The 19972-nt window shown below is 33.7% G+C and overlaps 4 protein-coding genes across 4 annotated transcripts; all 4 read right to left on the bottom strand.

Moving 5' to 3' along the window:
* Positions 1-5437: 5437 nt before the first annotated feature.
* On the bottom strand, positions 5438-5999 carry CBG26274 (the record flags this gene model as incomplete). The annotated part of the gene is made up of 2 exons (XM_045244994.1): positions 5438-5553; positions 5900-5999. 2 exons carry the CDS (start codon positions 5997-5999, stop codon positions 5438-5440), a joined length of 216 nt encoding a protein of 71 aa, XP_045099619.1.
* Positions 6000-13464: 7465 nt separating this feature from the next.
* CBG26273 lies at positions 13465-14578 on the bottom strand (the record flags this gene model as incomplete). Its single annotated transcript, XM_045244993.1, has 3 exons — positions 13465-13660; positions 13815-14047; positions 14432-14578. The coding sequence occupies 3 exons, from the start codon at positions 14576-14578 to the stop codon at positions 13465-13467; spliced, it is 576 nt and encodes a 191-aa protein (XP_045099618.1).
* Positions 14579-17112: 2534 nt separating this feature from the next.
* CBG14992 lies at positions 17113-18245 on the bottom strand (the record flags this gene model as incomplete). Its single annotated transcript, XM_002632766.2, has 3 exons — positions 17113-17235; positions 17701-17852; positions 18206-18245. 3 exons carry the CDS (start codon positions 18243-18245, stop codon positions 17113-17115), a joined length of 315 nt encoding a protein of 104 aa, XP_002632812.2.
* Positions 18246-19231: 986 nt separating this feature from the next.
* Positions 19232-19351, bottom strand: CBG26272 (the record flags this gene model as incomplete). Its single annotated transcript, XM_045244991.1, has 1 exon — positions 19232-19351. One exon carries the CDS (start codon positions 19349-19351, stop codon positions 19232-19234), a length of 120 nt encoding a protein of 39 aa, XP_045099617.1.
* Between the last annotated feature and the right edge of the window lie 621 nt (positions 19352-19972).

Raw genomic sequence — 19972 nt, 5'->3', positions numbered from 1 at the left:
ATGTTCGAAAGTACCTTTGTACAAATTTTGAGCAAATTCTCAACCGTTGTCTGAAAAACCTTCCCTTGTGATTTATCCAACTTTTCAGAAATGTTCAAATTGATACACTGAAAATTCTCGGATTGAAACAGTAAGATTTTCAAATTTTTAAACATTTTACCGTTTCATGAATTTTATGAAAGTTTGGATCTTGATCTCTAATATCAGTAAATTCAGTGACCGTCTTTAAAAGCATTTATAATTTTTTTTTCTAAAATTTCAATACAAACGCAAAAAATAAAATTAGATATCTTCAAAGAATAGCTGTTTCAGAAAGTAGTGAAATTAATTAGATTTGAAGGATTTTTCTGGTTTACTCGTGTTGGGAATTGAGCCGCTTATACTTAAAATATATTTTGAAACAGAAAAAAAATGAAATGTTGATATTTAAAGGCCTGCAATATTTGAACTTTAGAAAACAGAAGTGTCGATACATCTATTCAGAAATTTACGATACACAAAACATGCTCAAATTGAAACAGTGAATTTTCAAAATTTCAAAGTTTCACTGTTTCATGACTTTCATAAAAATCTGGATCTTGATCTATAATATCAGTTACGCTATCATTATCTGTTCTTTGAAAGCCATTTTAATTTTTTTGTGTTTAACATTTTTCAAAAACTTCATGAACATTTAAAGCTCAAAAAATAAAATTACCTAGCTTCGAAGATTAGATATCTAGAAAAATCAAAAAATTCGAGATCATGAAAACTTAGAAAATCAAAAAAGAAAATCTTTCATCGAAATTTCTCTGTTTCAAAAAGTAGTGAAAGTAATTAGATTTTAAGTATTTTTCTGGTTAAATTTATGCTTAACATATTTTTTTGGAACAGCAAAAAAACCCTAAAATTGCCGCTCAAAAAGCGTACGATAATTGAACTTTAACAGTCCCTACTCTTGGAACTGGAACAAAAAATAACCGTATTCTCATTAAAGCTGTTCAAACAGGTGCACTAACATAAGAATAATCATATTGAAACGGTAAAATTTAAAGTTTTTCAAATATTTTGACTTTTCATGAATATCATGAAAATCTTAACCTTGATCTGTAATATCAGTTAAACCATAATCCGTAGATGGTCTTCGAAAGAATCTAGAACCTTCAATTGTAACATTTTCAAAAACTTTCATGTACACTTAAAATTCGAAAAACAAAAACTAGGAATCTTCGAAAAATAGCTGTTTATAAAAATTGAAAAAAAGCAAAATCTTGAAAATCGGGATTGATCAAAATTTTACGGTTTTTTTATTTTCCATGAATTAGCCAATATCTCATTGAATCAGTGCATTGACGGTACAAGATTGTCAAAATATTGCATTTCAAAACTAATGAACTTTTAGAAGCAGCAAAAAAAGAGACCACAAAAAATTCTCACAATTCTTCTGATCCTGTGAGAACATTCTAACGAAGCAAGTGTGAGAATATAACACCTCTCTAACCCAATTTTTCATCCCAAAAAAAGAAAGAAGAAACACATTTGACCTCTTTTTCCTAAGTCTTTCTAAAAAGGATGCATAAAAGTAAATCAGAAATCACAAACGATGCAAAAAGAGCGGTATCAAAAAGTGTCAATGTGGCAAAAAAATATGGAAAAGTTAGAGAAGCAGAGACAAAATCTTTGATCTACTGTTCGAAGCGATAGACATTGAAACAAGTACACGCTGGAGAGAAATAGTGTGTAGACAGAAGAGAGTGGTAAGAGAAAAAGAGAAAGAGTGAAAAAGAGAAAAGGTGAGGTTGGGGTTGGTGTGGTGGTCGAGAGGAGGAGATGGAAAACGAAACGAAAAGGAAGAGAGAGAAATGAAAAAGAAAGAAAAAAGAGGAGAAAATTTGACATCTGGCACGTAGACAGAAAGGAGGAATAGACCTTTTCAATGTGAAGTTTTGAAGAAAATGAAAGAACATTTTTTTGTTGCTGGAGTCTTCCAGAAACATCAAAGTAACAAGTTTTGGTTCAGTAGACAATTGAAGATTAGAATCCCTTGAAAAAAGAGGAAGAAAAATTATAGATCATCATTAAAACGAAGATCACTGCTTCATTGAGTTTCTATTCATTGGTGATCATCGGCAGTTTTAATTCCTGCCAGTAGTAGAACGGCCATGAAATTTTTTAAAAAAGTCATAAAAATTGGAAAAATGAATTCTCGAAATTTCGTTAATGTATGAGCTACGGTGGTGCAAGTTGAGGCAGCCGAATCACTGTTACGTCAGAATTCATACTGTAACTAGATATACGGTTTGTCAAATTTAATTTGATTTCTGTAACAATCCGAAACAAAATTTGAAAAATACCGTTCCAAAAAGTCTGTTTCTTCCAGGTTTTCAAGAGAGACAATATTTCTATCTCGACCTCGTAAAATGAGAAAGGATTCATTTAACCACTAGCTAGGCTTCTTTGCGGAACCGGAAAAGATTTCGATTTGGGAAGAAAGTGGGACTATGAAAGTACAGTATACCCGTACTATTGAATACAAACACATTGGTACTTGGTTTCTTGAAAAATGATATTGAAAAGGTATTTTCAAACTGATGTAATTTTTTTTGATATTGTAGCTAAAATTGGAATCTATTGAAACATCTATTGAAACTCGAGACTTTAAATTCGTTTGATAATATTACGGTTGGTTTCAAGCGCCATATCTATTCGTGTAAATTTGTACGAAAAACATGTCCATTAAAAATTTTGAATTCCTATTTTTGTTTAGTATACTTTGAAATTTTCAGTCGCTTCTAACTTTTTGAACATCCAAAGTTGACATATTTCAAATCAAAATAAATGAAACTAATGAAATTTCGTTGCTCCGAAAGAAGGCTCTTAAGAGAAAAAACCTCCAAAAACGTTTAATGCATCTTAAACAAAAATCACTTTTTCATCTAGCGGATGTTAACAATTAGTCAAATTTATGAGCAGTGGCATTGTGCATGATGATCCAATTTGAAAAATCTAAGGCTCTTTTCACATCTACATAGTAGACCTCATAATTTTAGCTTCATCCAAATTGGTCCGTTTTCAAATAAAAATTGGTTGAAATTAATCTAGAAATGTACAAAAAAGTAATAAGATTTGAATAAAAATCTCCGATTCATCTGGTCGATGTATCTTACTACCGAAATGTCTGTAAGACTTCGTGATGTATGACATTGTCAAAAAACACAAAGCTTTTAAACAAAAATTCAAAAATCACAGTTTCAAAAAGCTACTAATTTTAAAGTTTACAAGGAGTGAATGATTTTTTCGAGTTATGGCGCGTTCAAAGTTGATTTCCAGGAGTAATTTCCTGGAAAAACGCTGTCCAAAGCTGCCATTGTTTTCCAGAGGCCTCCGCTTCGAGACCCGCCGTAAATCGACATGAATCAACAGGAAGAACACAGTCAAAACGAGTGATACAGTAGTTTACTGTTGCTGTAAATCTGGAAAACAATCGCAGCTTTGGACAGCGTTTTTCCAGGAAATTACTCCTGGAAATGAACTTTGAACGCGGCATTATGTTTCTGTAAATAGTTTTCAGGTTTTGATCTTGAAATTTGATAAAATGACTAACAAAACGAAAACAAACAAAAGGTCTGAAACATAAAATATTTTCAAATTGAAATGTTTAATCAAAACAGAGTAAAACTATGTTGAAATGAATCATAATTTCAAAATAACCAAGGAGAACTGTTTTGAGTCAACAAAAATTTGTGTTTCAAAAAGTTAATGTATGGTTTTGTCGTTTTAGTTGAAACCAGTATCGCATCGACTTGTGCAACAAAATTGGATTTAAATTAAAAATCCCAGTTTCATATGGTCCATATGAACTCTTGTCTGTTTTATTTATATTCGATGGTAGATTCGAATTGAAAAAAAATTCCCAAAAACATGGCTTGATTTATTGTTAAATTTGAAGTTTCCGTTTCATAAATTCTTCAAAATTTTTGGAAAATATTCCTTTTTGGTTGGTCACATATTTCAATCGACAAATACTAAAACATCAATAAAAACACCCTGAATAACCATGTAATAAAATCACTATGAAACTGAAACTTTAACTCTGAAATATGAAAAACTCGTTATTTTCTCATACTTTTGAAACATATGTTTCCCGCCAAAACAGCAGATGTGATGTTGCGCAAAATTGGATGTTTGTCATGTTTCAACACACATCTAAATAACACAGATTCTTGTTTTTGTTATTTTCTGAGTTGATGAAATAAATATATGCCTCCGGCATGGATGGACAGGTGGAAATTTAATCATAGGCTATTGGAAATTATGATTAATTATAGAAAATCATCTGTAAAAAAGACTTCCTGTTTCAAGGAAATGAGAAAAATAAACGCATAAAGCATTTTTCTAGTACAAACCGCGTTCTAAAACCAATTGAGGATAATTTTAAAGACGATGAACGCCGCTACCAACTGAGCTTCGCGGTCACAGGTTGTTTAATTTAGCTTAACAGGTACTTTCGAGCATACTGAAAAGGTTTCAGTTTTTTCCCTCGAGTTCTGAAACAGTAGGCAGAAAAATGATACAATGCAACCAATCGGTCTACTGAAAACATTATAATAATCTAGCTTATAAATAAATTGTTTGAAACTGTGAAATTTTTTTGTCATGGAAAGAAAAATTTGATGCTCAGAATCATTTTTTCTTTCGTTCTTTTAGCTAGAATAAAAAGTAGAACAATTTCAGATTAGGCGAGAATTCGAATTCAAAAATTCAAGTTTTTCAGAAAGTGATATGGAATTCTTCAAGTATGGACTACAGACATGTCAACATCTAAAAATGAATTTGAGTCATGTAAACCACAAGAAACCGCAATAATTTGACCTATGAATCATCGTAAAACCCGGAAAAAAATCTCAAGATTTTTAAGATGACAATCCAAGGAACATGCATACTGATAATTTCAAAAAGGTATCATTTTTGCGAAACAGAATTTTTTTAAAGCTAATTTTCTGTTTCATAGACCTCATTAGTTTAACTCTATTATTTTTTATTCACTTCCATTGTGTCCAGTATTGTCCAAATTTTTATTTCAGGTTTGTAATATGTACTACCTTTTCCGGGTGCAAAAAGTTCAAGTTAACTTATTCTTTTCGAAAATTCTCAAGTGGGAGGATACGCTTCACTGGGGTTCTTTCTTGCTGAGGAGCCAGAATGTCTGAAGGATTTAGAATGAAGGAAAAAAAAGGCAGATGAAGTGGAAATTTTTGAACTTTGGCTGGTTGGAGATAATTGGGGTTAGCTAGGGGAGATAATGTTATAATGACAATATAATGCAAGATGAAATTGAAACTACTATTTCACAGTGTATTTATAAACACTTTGAAACTTTGAATTTAAAGGTGGGGAGACATGAAAAGAAGTAATGTTCTCGAAATTCCGTTTGAATATGCCCCTCGAGGAGTTGAACTCATGACAGGTAGATCAGGGGTACAGCGCCGCTACCGACTGAGCTACGCGGGCAAAAGAGGAGCGCGCGCCCGATGGTAAACATATTCTGGCCCCAAAAATCCCCCGTAAAATCTCCTGTCCCCCCCACCATTAATAACGAATTATACAGATGAATAAAAATATGGTTATGAATATGATAATTTTTATTCAGTTTTCACAAAAGATAATTTTTCAGAATCAAATCACCCAAACCACTTTCTGTGGTAATTTGAGATGGTCATTGTAATATTTCTTTCAGATTAAAAAAAATATTTTAAAAAGGTAGATCCTCTCCTATCAAACCAAACAAAACAAAACCAACAATTGGAGAACTATGAAACAGAGAAAAAATTCATTAAAGGATAAGAGACACACGATTTTTCGGAAATTCTCTTTTGGAGTTACGGTATGCAGTGGCTATCGTAGTTGGTTTTACCGTAGCTCAGATGGTAGGCATCTCCAACTTTGGCCCGCAAGGCTGAGCTAGGGGACTGTAGCTGGCGCTTGCCGTAACCTCCAGAAATTGCACTGAGTCTTGACATTTTCAAGCAGTATATCTCATTTGAATGAAATCGTAAAAAAAGTTGTCAACTACAAAATTGAAGCTCTACTTTTGTTTAGTGTAATCTCACATTTTCAAACAAATTGAACAAAGTCTACTGTGTTTCGTAGGCATCCAAAGTTGACTAATTTCAAATTAAAAATTGATGGGCGAATTTTTAGAATTTCAAATGTTTACCAATTCGATGAAAACCAGTATCAGTAAGTACCAGTGAATTTAATTTTGAATCAAAATTTTTGACTTTTTAGAGTTTTTGGCAGAAAACCAGCATAGTAGAAATGATAGTAGAAATAATTTAAAATGGACAATAAACGTTGAACGTTAAACAGACTAAACCGAAAAATATTAGAAATTTTTCGCAAAAATGAAACAGAAAAAGTATTATTCAACAAAAGTTTTGGAATTTCTAGAGATTTCGGTAGAACACAAATGATATTTTGGAAATCAGCTTACTCGAAAATATGAAAAAAAGTGGATACCAATTTACCAAAAATTTGCCGAATTAACAAAAATGGAAAACTTTAGACAGTTTTGACAATAATGAAACTGGAAAAAAACATGTATTTGAGCGTTTTAGAGATCCTGGGGCGATTTTGAACCTCAAAAAACTACCTGTCATGAAATATCAGCAAATAAAATATTTTCAAATTCCATATAAAAATGATCTGAAATTGTAAAAAAATGTTAATTAGAAAAAGTGAATTCAGGGACATCTAGAGTTTTTAATGAAAAAAACAAATGTTTCAATGAAAAAAATTCAGATCTGGAGGGAATTCAAATTGTCTCATTTTACAAACCCAGGGCGAATCATGACCGAACAAACAAAACAAAAATGAAATCTACTATTGCAGAGTTTGGAAACAGCAAACAAAATTATTCAAATTTTCAGAAGAAATTAAGTTTTGAACCCAACCACAATGATCAACAACTTTTCAAAAAGTAATCATCACATGTCATCCAGAAAATTTGAAAATCGATATAATTTGTATTTCCTTATCACCTTGTCATTTCACTTTTTGATGTCACTTGTCTCAATTATTATCACATGGTTAAGAACAAGACAAAAGAAATAGTGTGGATTTTTGAGAGAGTGTTCGAGAATCGAAAGATCGAGTACATTGAAATTACGGCGATAATGAAAAGAGAGAGAGAGAGAGAGAGAGAGAGAGAGAGAGAGAGAGAGAGAGAGAGAGAGAGAGAGAGAGAGAAAATGAATTTGTAAATAAGGAAAGGCGGAAAGAAACAATGAATAAATGAAGAAGGAGAAGAAGAGGTGCTTTGAATAATGAGAAAAACGACTAAAAGAGAGTAAGAGAATTAGTGAGGCATGTTTTGAAAAAGGTTATGAGATGGGTGTACTAAAATTGTACTAGTTGACAAATTTATGATATTTCTTACAGGAGATATTTAAGCTCATAGTGCAAGCAAGTTATATCAAAGGTGCGGTGTTCCAGTTAAAACGATTAGCTAGATTTTTTTCTCGTTTTTAACTTAGTCCGTGATGGTGAAGATATTGAAAATTGAATCTTCGGAAACTTAAAAAATAATAACATTTTCAGTTTCAGTATAGTTGTAATTACAATTTTTGTACTAACTATACTAATCTCTAACAAGGGTTTCAGACACCGCTTGAGAAAACTTGGGTCGTTGGTATTTTCAAACATGCTGATTACAGTGCTGTTTTCATTTTTTGCCCCTTGCCCCTCACAAAAAAGTTATGGGCTTTTTAAGTGATTTCAGTACTAATTTCTCACTTTTGGAGTGAATTTTTGAAAGGGTTAATGAGAGCTTTTCGGCATTTTTTGAGTGTGAATCATAATTTTAGAAACTTCTCTACAATCTGAAAAAGTTTTCTCATTGTTCAAAAAAATTTTTTTTGAAAAAATTTTGCCATGGGTACCTTTGCAAAATTTTAAAATTTTTCGAAATTGTTTAAAATGTGCAAAAATGAATTCTATACGCTTAGAAATGATAAAATGAGTCTTTTCACAAGATTCTGTAGTCTATATACATTTTGAAATCCCAAATAAGTGATTTCTTCCGAAACTTGTATGAATCGTAGTCCTTCGAAAATTACCCAATAGCACTCAAATCTTGTGAAAACATAGATTTACTTACTTCCTGACAGATTTATTACTGTTCTGCACCCAATATGACCAATCGGGGTACATTTTGTAGATGAGACTTCCCAGCAGTGCTTCAAGAAGTTTTCAGAAAACATTTTTGGGTATTTTTCGAAACAAGTCAAAAATTGAATTTTTCTCTCAAAATAAGTGAAAACATGATTGAAATTTTTGTCAAAGATTATACCACATTTTGAGAGTTCCAGAGAGATCAGAAAAAAAAAAACAAAAAAATTCCGGGAAAGAAGGATCGAACCTAACCCTAGTCAGTTACTTCCATCCCTCTTCACCACTACACCACTCTTCGCTGTTTCTCACTGCTTCCTAAATTTGTATAAGAAAGGGGGAAGAATCACGCGTGAAAGAGACGTGTTTTCAGAGGTATAATTTCAGACGCGTTTTTTTTTCAGCTTCTAGGCACCGAGGGGCACGAAAAAAAGTATGTCGTTATTCACGATGTCCGAAAGTATATGTGTACCAAATTTCAAGAAATTCTCAAGCGGTGTCTGAAAACACCTCCCTTGTGAGGGTTGTTTATAAAACTTTTTTTAAAGATTCATGATTTTAAAATGGAATCTTTTGTTTTGAGATGTGTAGCAAAATCGGGACATTGAAATAAAACTGTAGAAAAACATTTAAAAAATCGCTTCCAAACATCAAAAATTGGACGTTTCTGAAAACTTCTGGAACGAAAATTTTGAATTCCCGCCAAAACTCAAAATAATAGACCAACTTCCGAAAGGAGATAGAACCGGTTAACGAGAGAAACTTTTTCCATAAACTTCAAGAAATTTTTGGAAATTAATGATTTTTTGCCGGTTAAACGATTTTTGGTGATTTTTCAAGTTTTTTTTTAATTCCAGTAATTTCTTTTTTTTTTACTTGTTGCACAAAAGATAATCATCTTTGTTGACAACCGTTCTTAAGGCAAATTCGAAACTTTTAAAGATTTTGATTGTGATTTCAGTGGCCTATTATCAAATACACTGGTTTAGAAATTGCTGATGAAAATTCAAGGTGTTCCGGTCTTTCTGGTGAACGAAAAAAATTTTTGTGAATGTTCAGCACTCAAACGCAGTCAAAAAACGAATTTTGTGAAACCGACTTTTTTGTTTTGGTAACACCTGAACTCATTGATTTTCCAAAGTTGGTACAGTTTCTCCAAGAAAATAAACATCTCGATTTTTTACGGTTTCAGTATGATTGTAATTAAGACCTTTATTTTGAAGCTGATGACAACAAAAAATGGAAGAAAATGGACACCGATTTCATATCTCATCAGAATAAAATCTTGCAAAAAAGTTGTCAACTACAAAAATGAAGATCGAGTTTTGTTTAGTATGATCTCAAATTTCCACACAAATCGAACAATTATGGAATACTTTTGTAGGGCTCTAGAAGTGTCGGCTGGGCAGCTCAGGGCACCGTAGCTCAGGTGGTGGTGACGTGGCGCCAGTGTGCCTTATCGACAAATGATTTGTCGACAAACACCCTTTTCGACAAATTTATCGACAAATTTACCGGTAAATTTATCGAAAAATTACCGACAAATTGTCGATAAAAACAACATTTATCGACAAAAAATGCTATTAACCACCGGAACTACTTGTAAAAAACCGTATCGTTACCATTTTTTTCCTACGACGTCTTGGATGTTGACCAAACTTACCCATGCAAAATTTATCGGCCATCTGGCTTGGTAGCCTAACTTTCCCAAAATGAATTTTTTAGGCCACATCTTTTTTGCCTTAGAAATGATCTGATGTTCGCCTGGTTTGTTTTTTAGGTCATTTTAACATGGTGGCCTAACTTTCGCAAGTTGACTTTTCTAGGCCACCATGTAAACATGACCTAGAAAACAAACCAGATGGATATCTGATCATTTCTAGGCCAAAAAAGTTGGTGGCCCAGAAAACTCAACTTGCGAAAGTTAAGCCACCATGTGAAAATGACTTAAAAACGCACCATGTTAACATCAGATCATTTTCAGGTCAAAAAGTTTGGTGGCCTTGAAAATTCATGTTGGGGATTCAAAATTATGCCACCAGGTCAGATGGCCTAGAAAAAATATGGAATACGATTTTTTACAAGTAATTCCTGCGGTTAATAGAAATTTTTGCCGATAATTTGTCGACAAAATTTTGTTGATAAATTTGTCGATAAATTACTTTCGACAAATTTACCGGTAATTTGTCGACAATTTATCGACAAAATTTTATCGTTTTTTATCGGCAAATTTATCGATAATTTGTCACGTAAATTTGTCGACAAAATCGGAAAATCTTTGTCGATAAGGCACACTGCGTGGCACCTACAACATTGAGCCCACGAGTTCAAAAACTTGAGGAGCTTATATAAACGAAACATCGGGAAATTGTTTTTTTTTGCATTTATCCCTTCCTTCTAAACAGGAAGTCATATTTACGGATGATTGTCTAGTTTCAAAAATAACTTTTTCCAAAAAAAAAAACATTCGGTGAAGTGGGATTATCTTCAAAGATTTCACTATGTTTCAGCAAGATCAGGCACGCAAAAAAAAACGAGAAACATCAAATGTACTTGATGACTAACAAAAGTTTCACAAGTTTCATGAAAAAAAAGCTGCCTATAGTATATTCCAACAATCATGTACACATTGAAAAAAAGCGGGAATATTGGGATGTATAAACTATAAAGATATTAAAAAGGTGTTTCTGATGTGTGTGGCTACAAAACATGAAAAAGTTTTTGAACGAAGAAAAAAGAGAGAGGGAGCTCGAAACTGATTGTTGGAGGGGGAGCACAGGCCGAAAAACGAACAAACATAGACAGATAGGGGAGGGAGGACGGAGATAGGAAAAGGAAAAAAAGAAGGGCAAATAATGACACAAAAAAAGTTATAAATCATAGAGGTGAAAGAGAGAGGTGGAGGAAGGAGTAAAGGCGGGAAGATGGGTTCAATGAAACAATTGGAACTTTTTATGACGTATCCCAGTTGGTAAAGGTCCTTCGAGGAGTTGAGCTTGCGGACAGTATATTGGACGTTTCATGTCACTACCGGCTGAGCTATGCAGTCGGGGATGACCGTTGCTCAGCGGGTAGCACCACGGCACCATCAGAGGTAAGCCCACAAGTTCAACTTCTCGAGGAACGACGTTTTGAGTGATATGTACTTGTTCTACCATTTTGAATCCCCTGTCTATAAATTATCAATTTTGGTTGTAAATTGGAGTATTACAACCATACTGAAACTGTAAAAATATTCCGAAATTTAATTTTATTTCCGGAAGCCTTACCAAAAGAATAGTTTACTTCTAATTGCTAAGAATACCATCGAAATGATGAAATAATCCAGTTTCACAATATCCATTTTTAGTCAATGTTCGCTTTTTATTTGAGTGTTTAACATTCACTGTTCCTGGAACTTGACGAAGTTTCAATAAATCCATAATTAGGAATTTCCAACCATTTTTCGAAACTGGATGAAATATTAAAAAAATAATTCTCTCCAAATTTGTTATTAAAAGCTTCTTGGGGAGTTAAACAAGGGATGCCGCACAGTCACCAGCACAGCCATATATGAAATGGGATACGGTACTCTAGTTGAAAGGTGTAAACACCAATCATTGTACACTGTCACGTCAAACGGCATACGAGATCGAACTGTTCCCGACCACTTATTATTGTTGTCCGAAAAAAATTGGAGTTGGTATTTTTTGCAGTTTGAATACGGTAGGCACCTCGAAGCGGCAAGCCTAAATAGCACATATTCGGTGGAGACGCAGAGTAATTTTTTGTTCAACTGTCTGCGTCTCGACACCAATTTTTTCGCACAACAATAATAGCTCAGCTTGTGTGCGCAAAGTAAAACAGAGAAGTTTATAAAATGAAAATTGGACAACCTCAATGAAGAACCTGAAAAGTCCTTTTCTGAAAATTGAAACATACATACCATATTTCCTCTAATAATTCCTCTAATATTAGGTTGTTCGGAAAGTCCTTTCCATTTTTAGCGTCAGATACATTCAAAGTAAAATAGGTCAAAACGATGTCAGATAAATTGGATGTAATGACCATCGTTATCAATGACTATCTGCCAATGCCCCACTGAATTGTGGATGCCTTCCTTCCAGAACTCTGGTCACAGCGAGTTCAAAATCAAGTCAACCCATTTTTGATACGTTGTTTTGAAGTAAATTTTCGTCAATCAAGATGACGTTAGAAGTGGCTGGATGGGTAATAATCAGAAAGTAGAAGGTTAGAGCTATACAGTGAATAAGGCAGAATCGTCTAGACATATCCACCGAGATCGGCCTGGGTCTTCCTTCCCGCATGAGGTTGCTAATTTTAATTTTCAAAATAAACCTTTGCGTTCCTCTCCAATGGAGATCCACATAAAGTCTGACCCACTAGCAATGGTTTGATTCCAACATTCATGTGTGCAACGCAGGATGAGAAGATTCAAACAGGTGCCCACACATGAAACAAAGTTGCGTTAAGCCAAAAGATGGGGTCAATTTCTTCCCACTTTTTTGACTGCGCCGAGAGTTTTCAATCTACGGTTTTTTAACGAAAGGCTTGCCACTGATGTACTTCATATATCACACACAGTTGAGGCGGGTCTCTTTCTTTCCCCGCATTTAATGCATCCAAACCTAAGCCCATTTGCCTTTTGGAAGGAGGATTTTCGTCAAACAAGAATCCCCGTTTTTCAAATTACTGAATCCAGGTTGTGATGGTAGTTCGAATGGGTGCATTGTTAACCGCTACTAGTTGGCGATCGATTTCAGCTAATTTAAGATCAGATATAAAGACAATTAAAATGATAGTCCAAAAATGGAAATTAATAGAGCCGAAAACGGTGAGCATATCTCATTACACGAAAAGGGGGGAATGATCTCCGTTGGGGTGCAGACACTATTGGACCCCACCAAAATACCGATAAAACGGCAGCTTCCTCGCTTTTACCCCGTTCAAAAAAACAAAGTTTGAAAACAACAGATTATTTATTTTCAAAAAAAAGTTTACTCAAAAATTCAGAAATTTGACGATTCGGTAGTTAAGAATTCTGAAGTTCAGTGTTTTGGAAAATTCGAAGTTTTCATTCTGCAATTCTAAATTCCAAAATTCTGAATTTATGAAATTCTGAGATTCCAGGATCTCTAAAAGTTCAAAATTCAGGAAATTGCCGTCAATAGTCTCACATAAGTGCCGCTGTACGCAAAACTTTTCAATTGACAAACAGGAGAAAGACTGAATTTTGAATTTCAAGAAATTCATCTTTATTAAAATTATTTATTGAAGAGTTATTTTAAAGAATCATTGAGACCACAATAAGGAGAGTCACAGTTCCAACTTTAGCATAAGAAGCTCCATCAGTAATTTGAGTGAATTCTCGCTCGATACAGATCCAGCTCCACCACGAGCTGATGATTGAGCTTTCTGAACCGGAGCACACAGCCCATCATCGTTTTCGAATCCTTGACCACAAACAGATCCTGGCTCTCCTCTCGGAACATTCCATGACTCGCCATCACCTCTGAAAGCTCGCGCTATTGATAAGGTACCTTGAAATAGAGCGCCAAATTCATTAGAGGGCATACTCACTCCGGTGCCATGAGACAGTAGGAGTTGTATACCAACTTTTTGTATCCTTTCAATGTGAGATCTTTGTTCCGAATCGTTTTTCTCACGAACATCCAATTTTCTTCTGACCCGGAGTGAAATCCTCGTTTCCGTTCATAAAAGTGCCTTTATAGTCTTCAATTAGTTTTGCTCGTTTGTCATATCCAAATCGATATTTCACCATTTTTTGAGCATGTCTATTGGCTTCTGTATCGGGAGTTCTAAAGACAATTCGACAGGTTTTACCGTCGCAATTATGAGAGTTCGTTCTCACGGTTTCCTCGAGATAATCGTCCCAGAACTGCAAAAAAATTAGTTGAAAAGTCTAGAAGAATAGATTGAAATTATCAAACGGCTTAAAACAGATCAAACCAGCCAAGGATACTTTAAAACTTGTAATAGAATGGTTTCTTATCTTTCAGTAGATTTATCCCGGTTCCTGTGATAGATTTCAAAAAACTGTTAATTAACAAAACATTTATCACAATATCAGTAACATTTCGTTAGTTGACAGTTTTTTGGTATATCTCATAGGGAACGAGATGCATTTGGTTAAAGTTGACAGCTTAAGGTTTCAAAGAAGAACACCGTTTAGCGGCGCAACTTGCACTACCGTAGCTTAATGATAGCCAATTTTAAGTGTTCGTCAATGACACTTAATATTATTTAGGACCCCAGAGCTCACCAATTTATACATATTTGGGATACGAGCTTTCTTTGCATAGATTCTCCGTTCTTCATTCAACTCCTTCAGATACTCCTCTTTGTTGGCAATAACACCATTAGCAGTCACGTGGCTAAACACCAGAAGCAAGAAGACAAACGACTTCATTGGGAAGGCCCACTTAAATTTAAAAAATTGGGATCTCAGACTAAGCATTATCTAAATTTCCACACTTCGTCACGAATTTTCACGATATGAAGGTCGTTCAATGCGACAAAATGTGGCCGACATAACTTAAAATTGTTTTTTGTTGATTTTTTTTGATAATCTAATAGCGAGGCAGAGTATAGCTTAATACAGTATTAGAGTTTCGATATAGATGCTGTGAAGCCAGCTTTTTTGGAATTTTTTAGGTCCGTCGAATTTAACCTTATTTTGGAGCATGGTCTAGAACATGCTCCAAAGCTGTCGGGACATAGAGGCTGCCTGGGCATTAGTTAAGATCCGATTGTATGTTCTTTCAGAAATTAGCTCACATGGAATGACTCCCAAGTGTTACCCTCGAAGAAATCGAGAGCTATATGGTTGGATAGAGCGTAACAAGTTATTTTAGATTCCAAACGGAATAGTTGGAAACAATTTTTTTTGGGAGTTATGGTCCAAAAAGTACCAAAAAATGCCTAAATTTTCAAAAAATCATAACTTTGTCAGTTCATGTCCGTTTTTTGAAACTTAAAAAACAGTAGATAGACAATTAATTGAACATTTAAGAATATATATTTTAAATGTTTTTCCTATTTATTTTTCCTATGGAATATTGATTTTTTTAAAAACCCAAAAAAATTTTCGTATGATGAGGGGCATACTTGTTTTTGTGATTTTTATCTGCGTATCGTTTGCCTAGAGTGTTTGAAATAAAATCCTGCGACATACAAAGTCAATTTTTCAAATGCCGTACCATTTCTTAAAATCATCATCTTGAAAAAAGCAAAATTTTGACATGTGACAGGGCACATCTATAGTTATACTTGATAGAAACGGCCAAACTATTTTTTAAACATAATCAAAAGAATGTAATCTTATCAATGGCTTGAACAGAATTTCGATTTAGGCCCTAGAATCAAAAATATTTACGATTTTCCGAGCCTGACCCCTATTTTTGGTGAAGTGTGACATGTGACAGGGCACATCTATAGATAAACTTGATGGAAACAGCTAAACTTTTGCTTAAACATGATTAAAATGACAAAATCTTATCAACGGTTTGAACAGAATTTTTAATTAGGACCTAAAAATTAAAATATTCACTGATGATGGGACGCCTTTTGTTTTTGATCATAACTTGAGAACGAAAAAAAAATATCGAAAAACTGTTAACGCCATTTGATTTAAAATGAAACAATAACATAGAAAAAGTGGAATTAACTTGGTCCCTGTGATGAAAGTAGGTGAAATGAACGATTTCCGAAAGATATCCTTCCAGCTTCGGACAGCCGAAATCGACCTTTTTCCATTTCACCTATTTTCACGATACGAAACAAACCAATAACATTTGTCTAATAGTATTTTTCAAGTCGTTGATAAGATTACATTCTTCTGATTATGTTAAAAAAATAGTTTGGCCGTTTCTATCAAGTTTAACTATAGATGTGCCCTGTCACATGTCAAAATTTTGCTTTTTTCAAGATGATGATTTTAAGAAATGGTACGGCATTTGAAAAATTGACTTTGTATGTCGCAGGATTTTATTTCAAACACTCTAGGCAAACGATACGCAGATAAAAATCACAAAAACAAGTATGCCCCTCATCATACCGGCCGCCGAGGACAACGAATTCAAAGAAGCCAAGTACCAAAAATCGATATTTTTCGGCATAACTTGTGTGTGCATGATTTCCCCCGGGGTATTGATATGTTTCTATAGTAAATCAAATGTGCTGAATTCAATGGTCATAATGAAAAAAAAGTTAACCTAGGATTTTTGAGATATCGAAAATTTTTTTGGTTTTTTTAAAAAATCAATATTCCAATAAATAGGAAAAAAATTAAAAAATTATATTCTCAAATGTTCAATTAATTGTCTATCTACTGTTTTTTAAGTTCCAAAAAACGGACATGAACTGACAAAGTTATGATTTTTTGAAAATTTAGGCGTTTTTTGGTACTTTTTGGACCATAACTCCCAAAAACAATTTTTACCAACTATTCCGTTTGGAATCTAAAATAACTTTTTACGCTCTCTCCAACCATATAGGTCTCGATTTTTTTCGAGGGTAACACTTGGGAGTCATTTCATGGCAGACAATCAGAAACTTCTAGGACCTCTAGGTCGCCGAATCAAATTTATCACAATAGTACCCGAACCCGCCTTGCTAAATAAGATCATTTTTCGAAACAATAAATTAAAAATCCCACAAAATTATCTTCACATACTTTGCGATTTATAACTTTTCCTTTATTACAATTATCTATAGACACATTATTCTAAAAATCATAGAGATCACAAAAAGGAGAGCCACAGTTCCAACTTGATCATAAGAAGCTCCATCAGTAATTTGAGTGGAATTCTCGCTCGATTCGGATCCAGCTCCACTTCGTGCTGATGCCTTCTGAACCGGAGAACACAATCCATCATCGTTCACGAATCCTTTGTCACAAGCAGTTCCCACAAAAATAATACACAAAGCAAAACAGTGAACGATTTATTTAAGTGAAACAATTTTATCAAACAGCTCCTTCCAATCATCTGGACTGTAATCATGCGCATCTTGTGGTGATAAACCACTGAAATCGGTGTTCTTGCTGAGTCCCGAATAACATTTCACCTGAAAAAATTTTAAAAATTAAAACCAATTTGGAGTGTATAACAATTTTGGGGACTTTTTTTTCATATGAGGATTATAGTGATCTAACTTTCTCCACAAGATTTTTCTAGGTAATCTTACTATTAGTTAAAGATCCGAAAATGACCAGACATGCAGCTGGTGTTTCTTCTAGGCCATTCACTATGGTTGCCTAACTTTAGCGAATTGAGATTTCTAGGCCACCAAAGTTTATGGTACAAAAATAGCGTAACATTCAACTTGTGTTTTCTAGGCCAGTTACGATGATGACCTAATTTTTAAGAGTTGTGGTTTCTAGGCCACCAATTTTTAAGACCAAGTAATGGCCTCATTATATCATTGTTTGTTTTCTAGCCCACTTTTAAATGATGGCCTAACTTTTGCAAGTTGTGTTTTCTAGACCACCATGATGTATTGCTTAGAAAATTTTAAGTAGAAAAAACGAACCTTCAATTTTTCCATTTTATACTTGAGTGCCGTTTGGAACTTGAATTCGAATGGTTGATGAGACCGGAAAAAAAGGAATTCCTCGCATCTGTCGATTGCAGTTTGACAATTGAAAAAGTCGGCCAATTTCAAAAGTTCCGAGATTTTTTCGTCTGAAAATATTGATTTTTTTTGGAAGTTTTTTGGAATTTCAAAACTTCAAAGTTATGTAAACATTAAAACATTTTTTTTTCTGAGATTGTGGAGTTTTAGATAATCATAATTGTTTTTATGACATTCAGGTTTTTTGAAATTTCAAAAATTGTCTGAAAATTGTGATTTTTTGAAAATTTGTCAAATTCCGAGAAAAACAAACTTTTCCAGAACTTTGAAGTTTCATACAATTAGATTTGTAGAAAAGCCCGTTTGGATGAAAATTACAAATTTCTGAAAAAATCGAAATTGGTTAAATTTCGAAAACTGCATTTTCACAAATTTCGAATTTTCGAATTTCTAATTTCCTTACCTTCAACCACTGAAATTCCATAAACAAGCTCCAAAAACATTTGAAAAACATTCGGATCGATATCCTTCAATTCGATTTCCGACTTTCCAGATTCCGAGAAGTTTCCATTAAAAAGAGATTTGAAATATGTCGAATGAAAACTGAGCAACATTTTGGAGACGAAAAACTTCTGGTCCCCAACCACCAAAACGACATCCGACGACTCTTATGCCACGTCATCAGAAATTTTTTTAGATTCAATCTGCATGATTCCAGTCGTTTCACTGATTCTCACTCGAACTTCCACTGTTGCCGTTTTATTGATTTCATAGTTTGAAAATTCGTTTTTCGAAATGTGTATTGAAGAAAAATTCTTCTCATCTTGAGTGAACAAATATGATTCAGTTCGGAATGATTGTCCCCCAACGAGTATATCGAAATTGGTTTCAATTGACCAATCATGAGATTGGAATTTCTCGCAGTTCAGTCCAATGTCTAGATCACCATCTAGATACTTGTACAATTTCACAGCCCTTAAATAAGACTTTTGACTTAATTCGAGGTTAAGGGTCTCAAGAAATTATAAGGAGGCGAGGCATGAGAATTGAGCTCACAACTTCAACTCGTCAAGGGGCTTACCTACAGTACCGGTCAATGAGATATACAAGAACTATTTTTCAGTAGATTTTCGGCAATTTCGATCATTTCAGGAGTCATTAAAAACTTTGCACGGATTTTTTGAAATCTCCTAGTTTTTCAGCTATTTGCCGATTTCTGAAAAACAACTGCTTTTCCACGTTTTTCAGTACAATAGCGAGCCAAAAAAGGTGTACGTCTGAAATCGGAAAATTGCTGAAAAGCTAGAAACTTTCGAAAAGTTTTGTAAATGCAAAGTTCCCAGTGTGGATCTGATTCACACCCTCCAAAATTTTTAAAAGGATTGGAAACTTGACAGACTAGTTCCAGACTCCTGAAAATGGTCGAAACAACTTTTCTGGACTATTAATCTGGTATAGGGCGATTTTTTTGAATTTCAAATAGTAAATTTTACCAAAAAGCACCGAAATGTTTCTCCACATTCCCAACCATTTCATTTTGTTTAGCCAATCCATCGATATTCTTGAAGACGTGCGTGATCCCAAAATTTTTCTCTTCGGTAGTTGACATTTTGGAACTGCAAATACATATTTGTGCAAAATTTTGAAATTCCTGAAGTTTCTAAATATATTTCGTATCCAAAACGTTTTTAAATTTTCCAATTCTTGAAATTCCGAAACTGGGATTTCTGAAATTTCAAACTTTTGTGTTTCTGAAGTTAGGTTTTTTATTATTTTGGAGTTTCGAAAACTGAAATTCCTGAAACAATAAAATTGTAATAAAATTTCAATAAAGACATTTCGAAACTTTTTTCTCAATACTTGATTTCAAAAATTTCAACTTATGGAATTTCTGGGATTAGAAAAATTTTGAATTTCAGGATTTGTGGTATACTTGAAAAATTTAGTTTTTGAGTTTTTGAAATTGCTGAACTTTTGAAAATATTCTCGATTTTCCCAATTTCTCGAAATTCTATAAATTCTGAATTTTTAAAAATTTCAAACTTTTGTATTTTCCGAATTTTGCATTTTCCAATTTTTGAATGTTCCGTATTATTGAATTTTTTAACCTTGAATTTCTAGATATTTGGAATTCTTCTAAAATTTTCAAATTTTCCGATTTTCTTGAGAATTTCTAAGTAAGTACTCACCTCAAAATTTAGTCAAGTTGTAGGAAAGTTGAAACAGAGAA

Source organism: Caenorhabditis briggsae (genome assembly GCF_000004555.2).
Source record: "Caenorhabditis briggsae complete genome, chrIV, whole genome shotgun sequence".
Lineage (NCBI taxonomy): Eukaryota > Metazoa > Nematoda > Chromadorea > Rhabditida > Rhabditidae > Caenorhabditis > Caenorhabditis briggsae.
The sequence above is the reverse complement of the archived record's forward strand: the minus strand, read 5'-3'. Positions and strand labels throughout refer to the sequence as shown.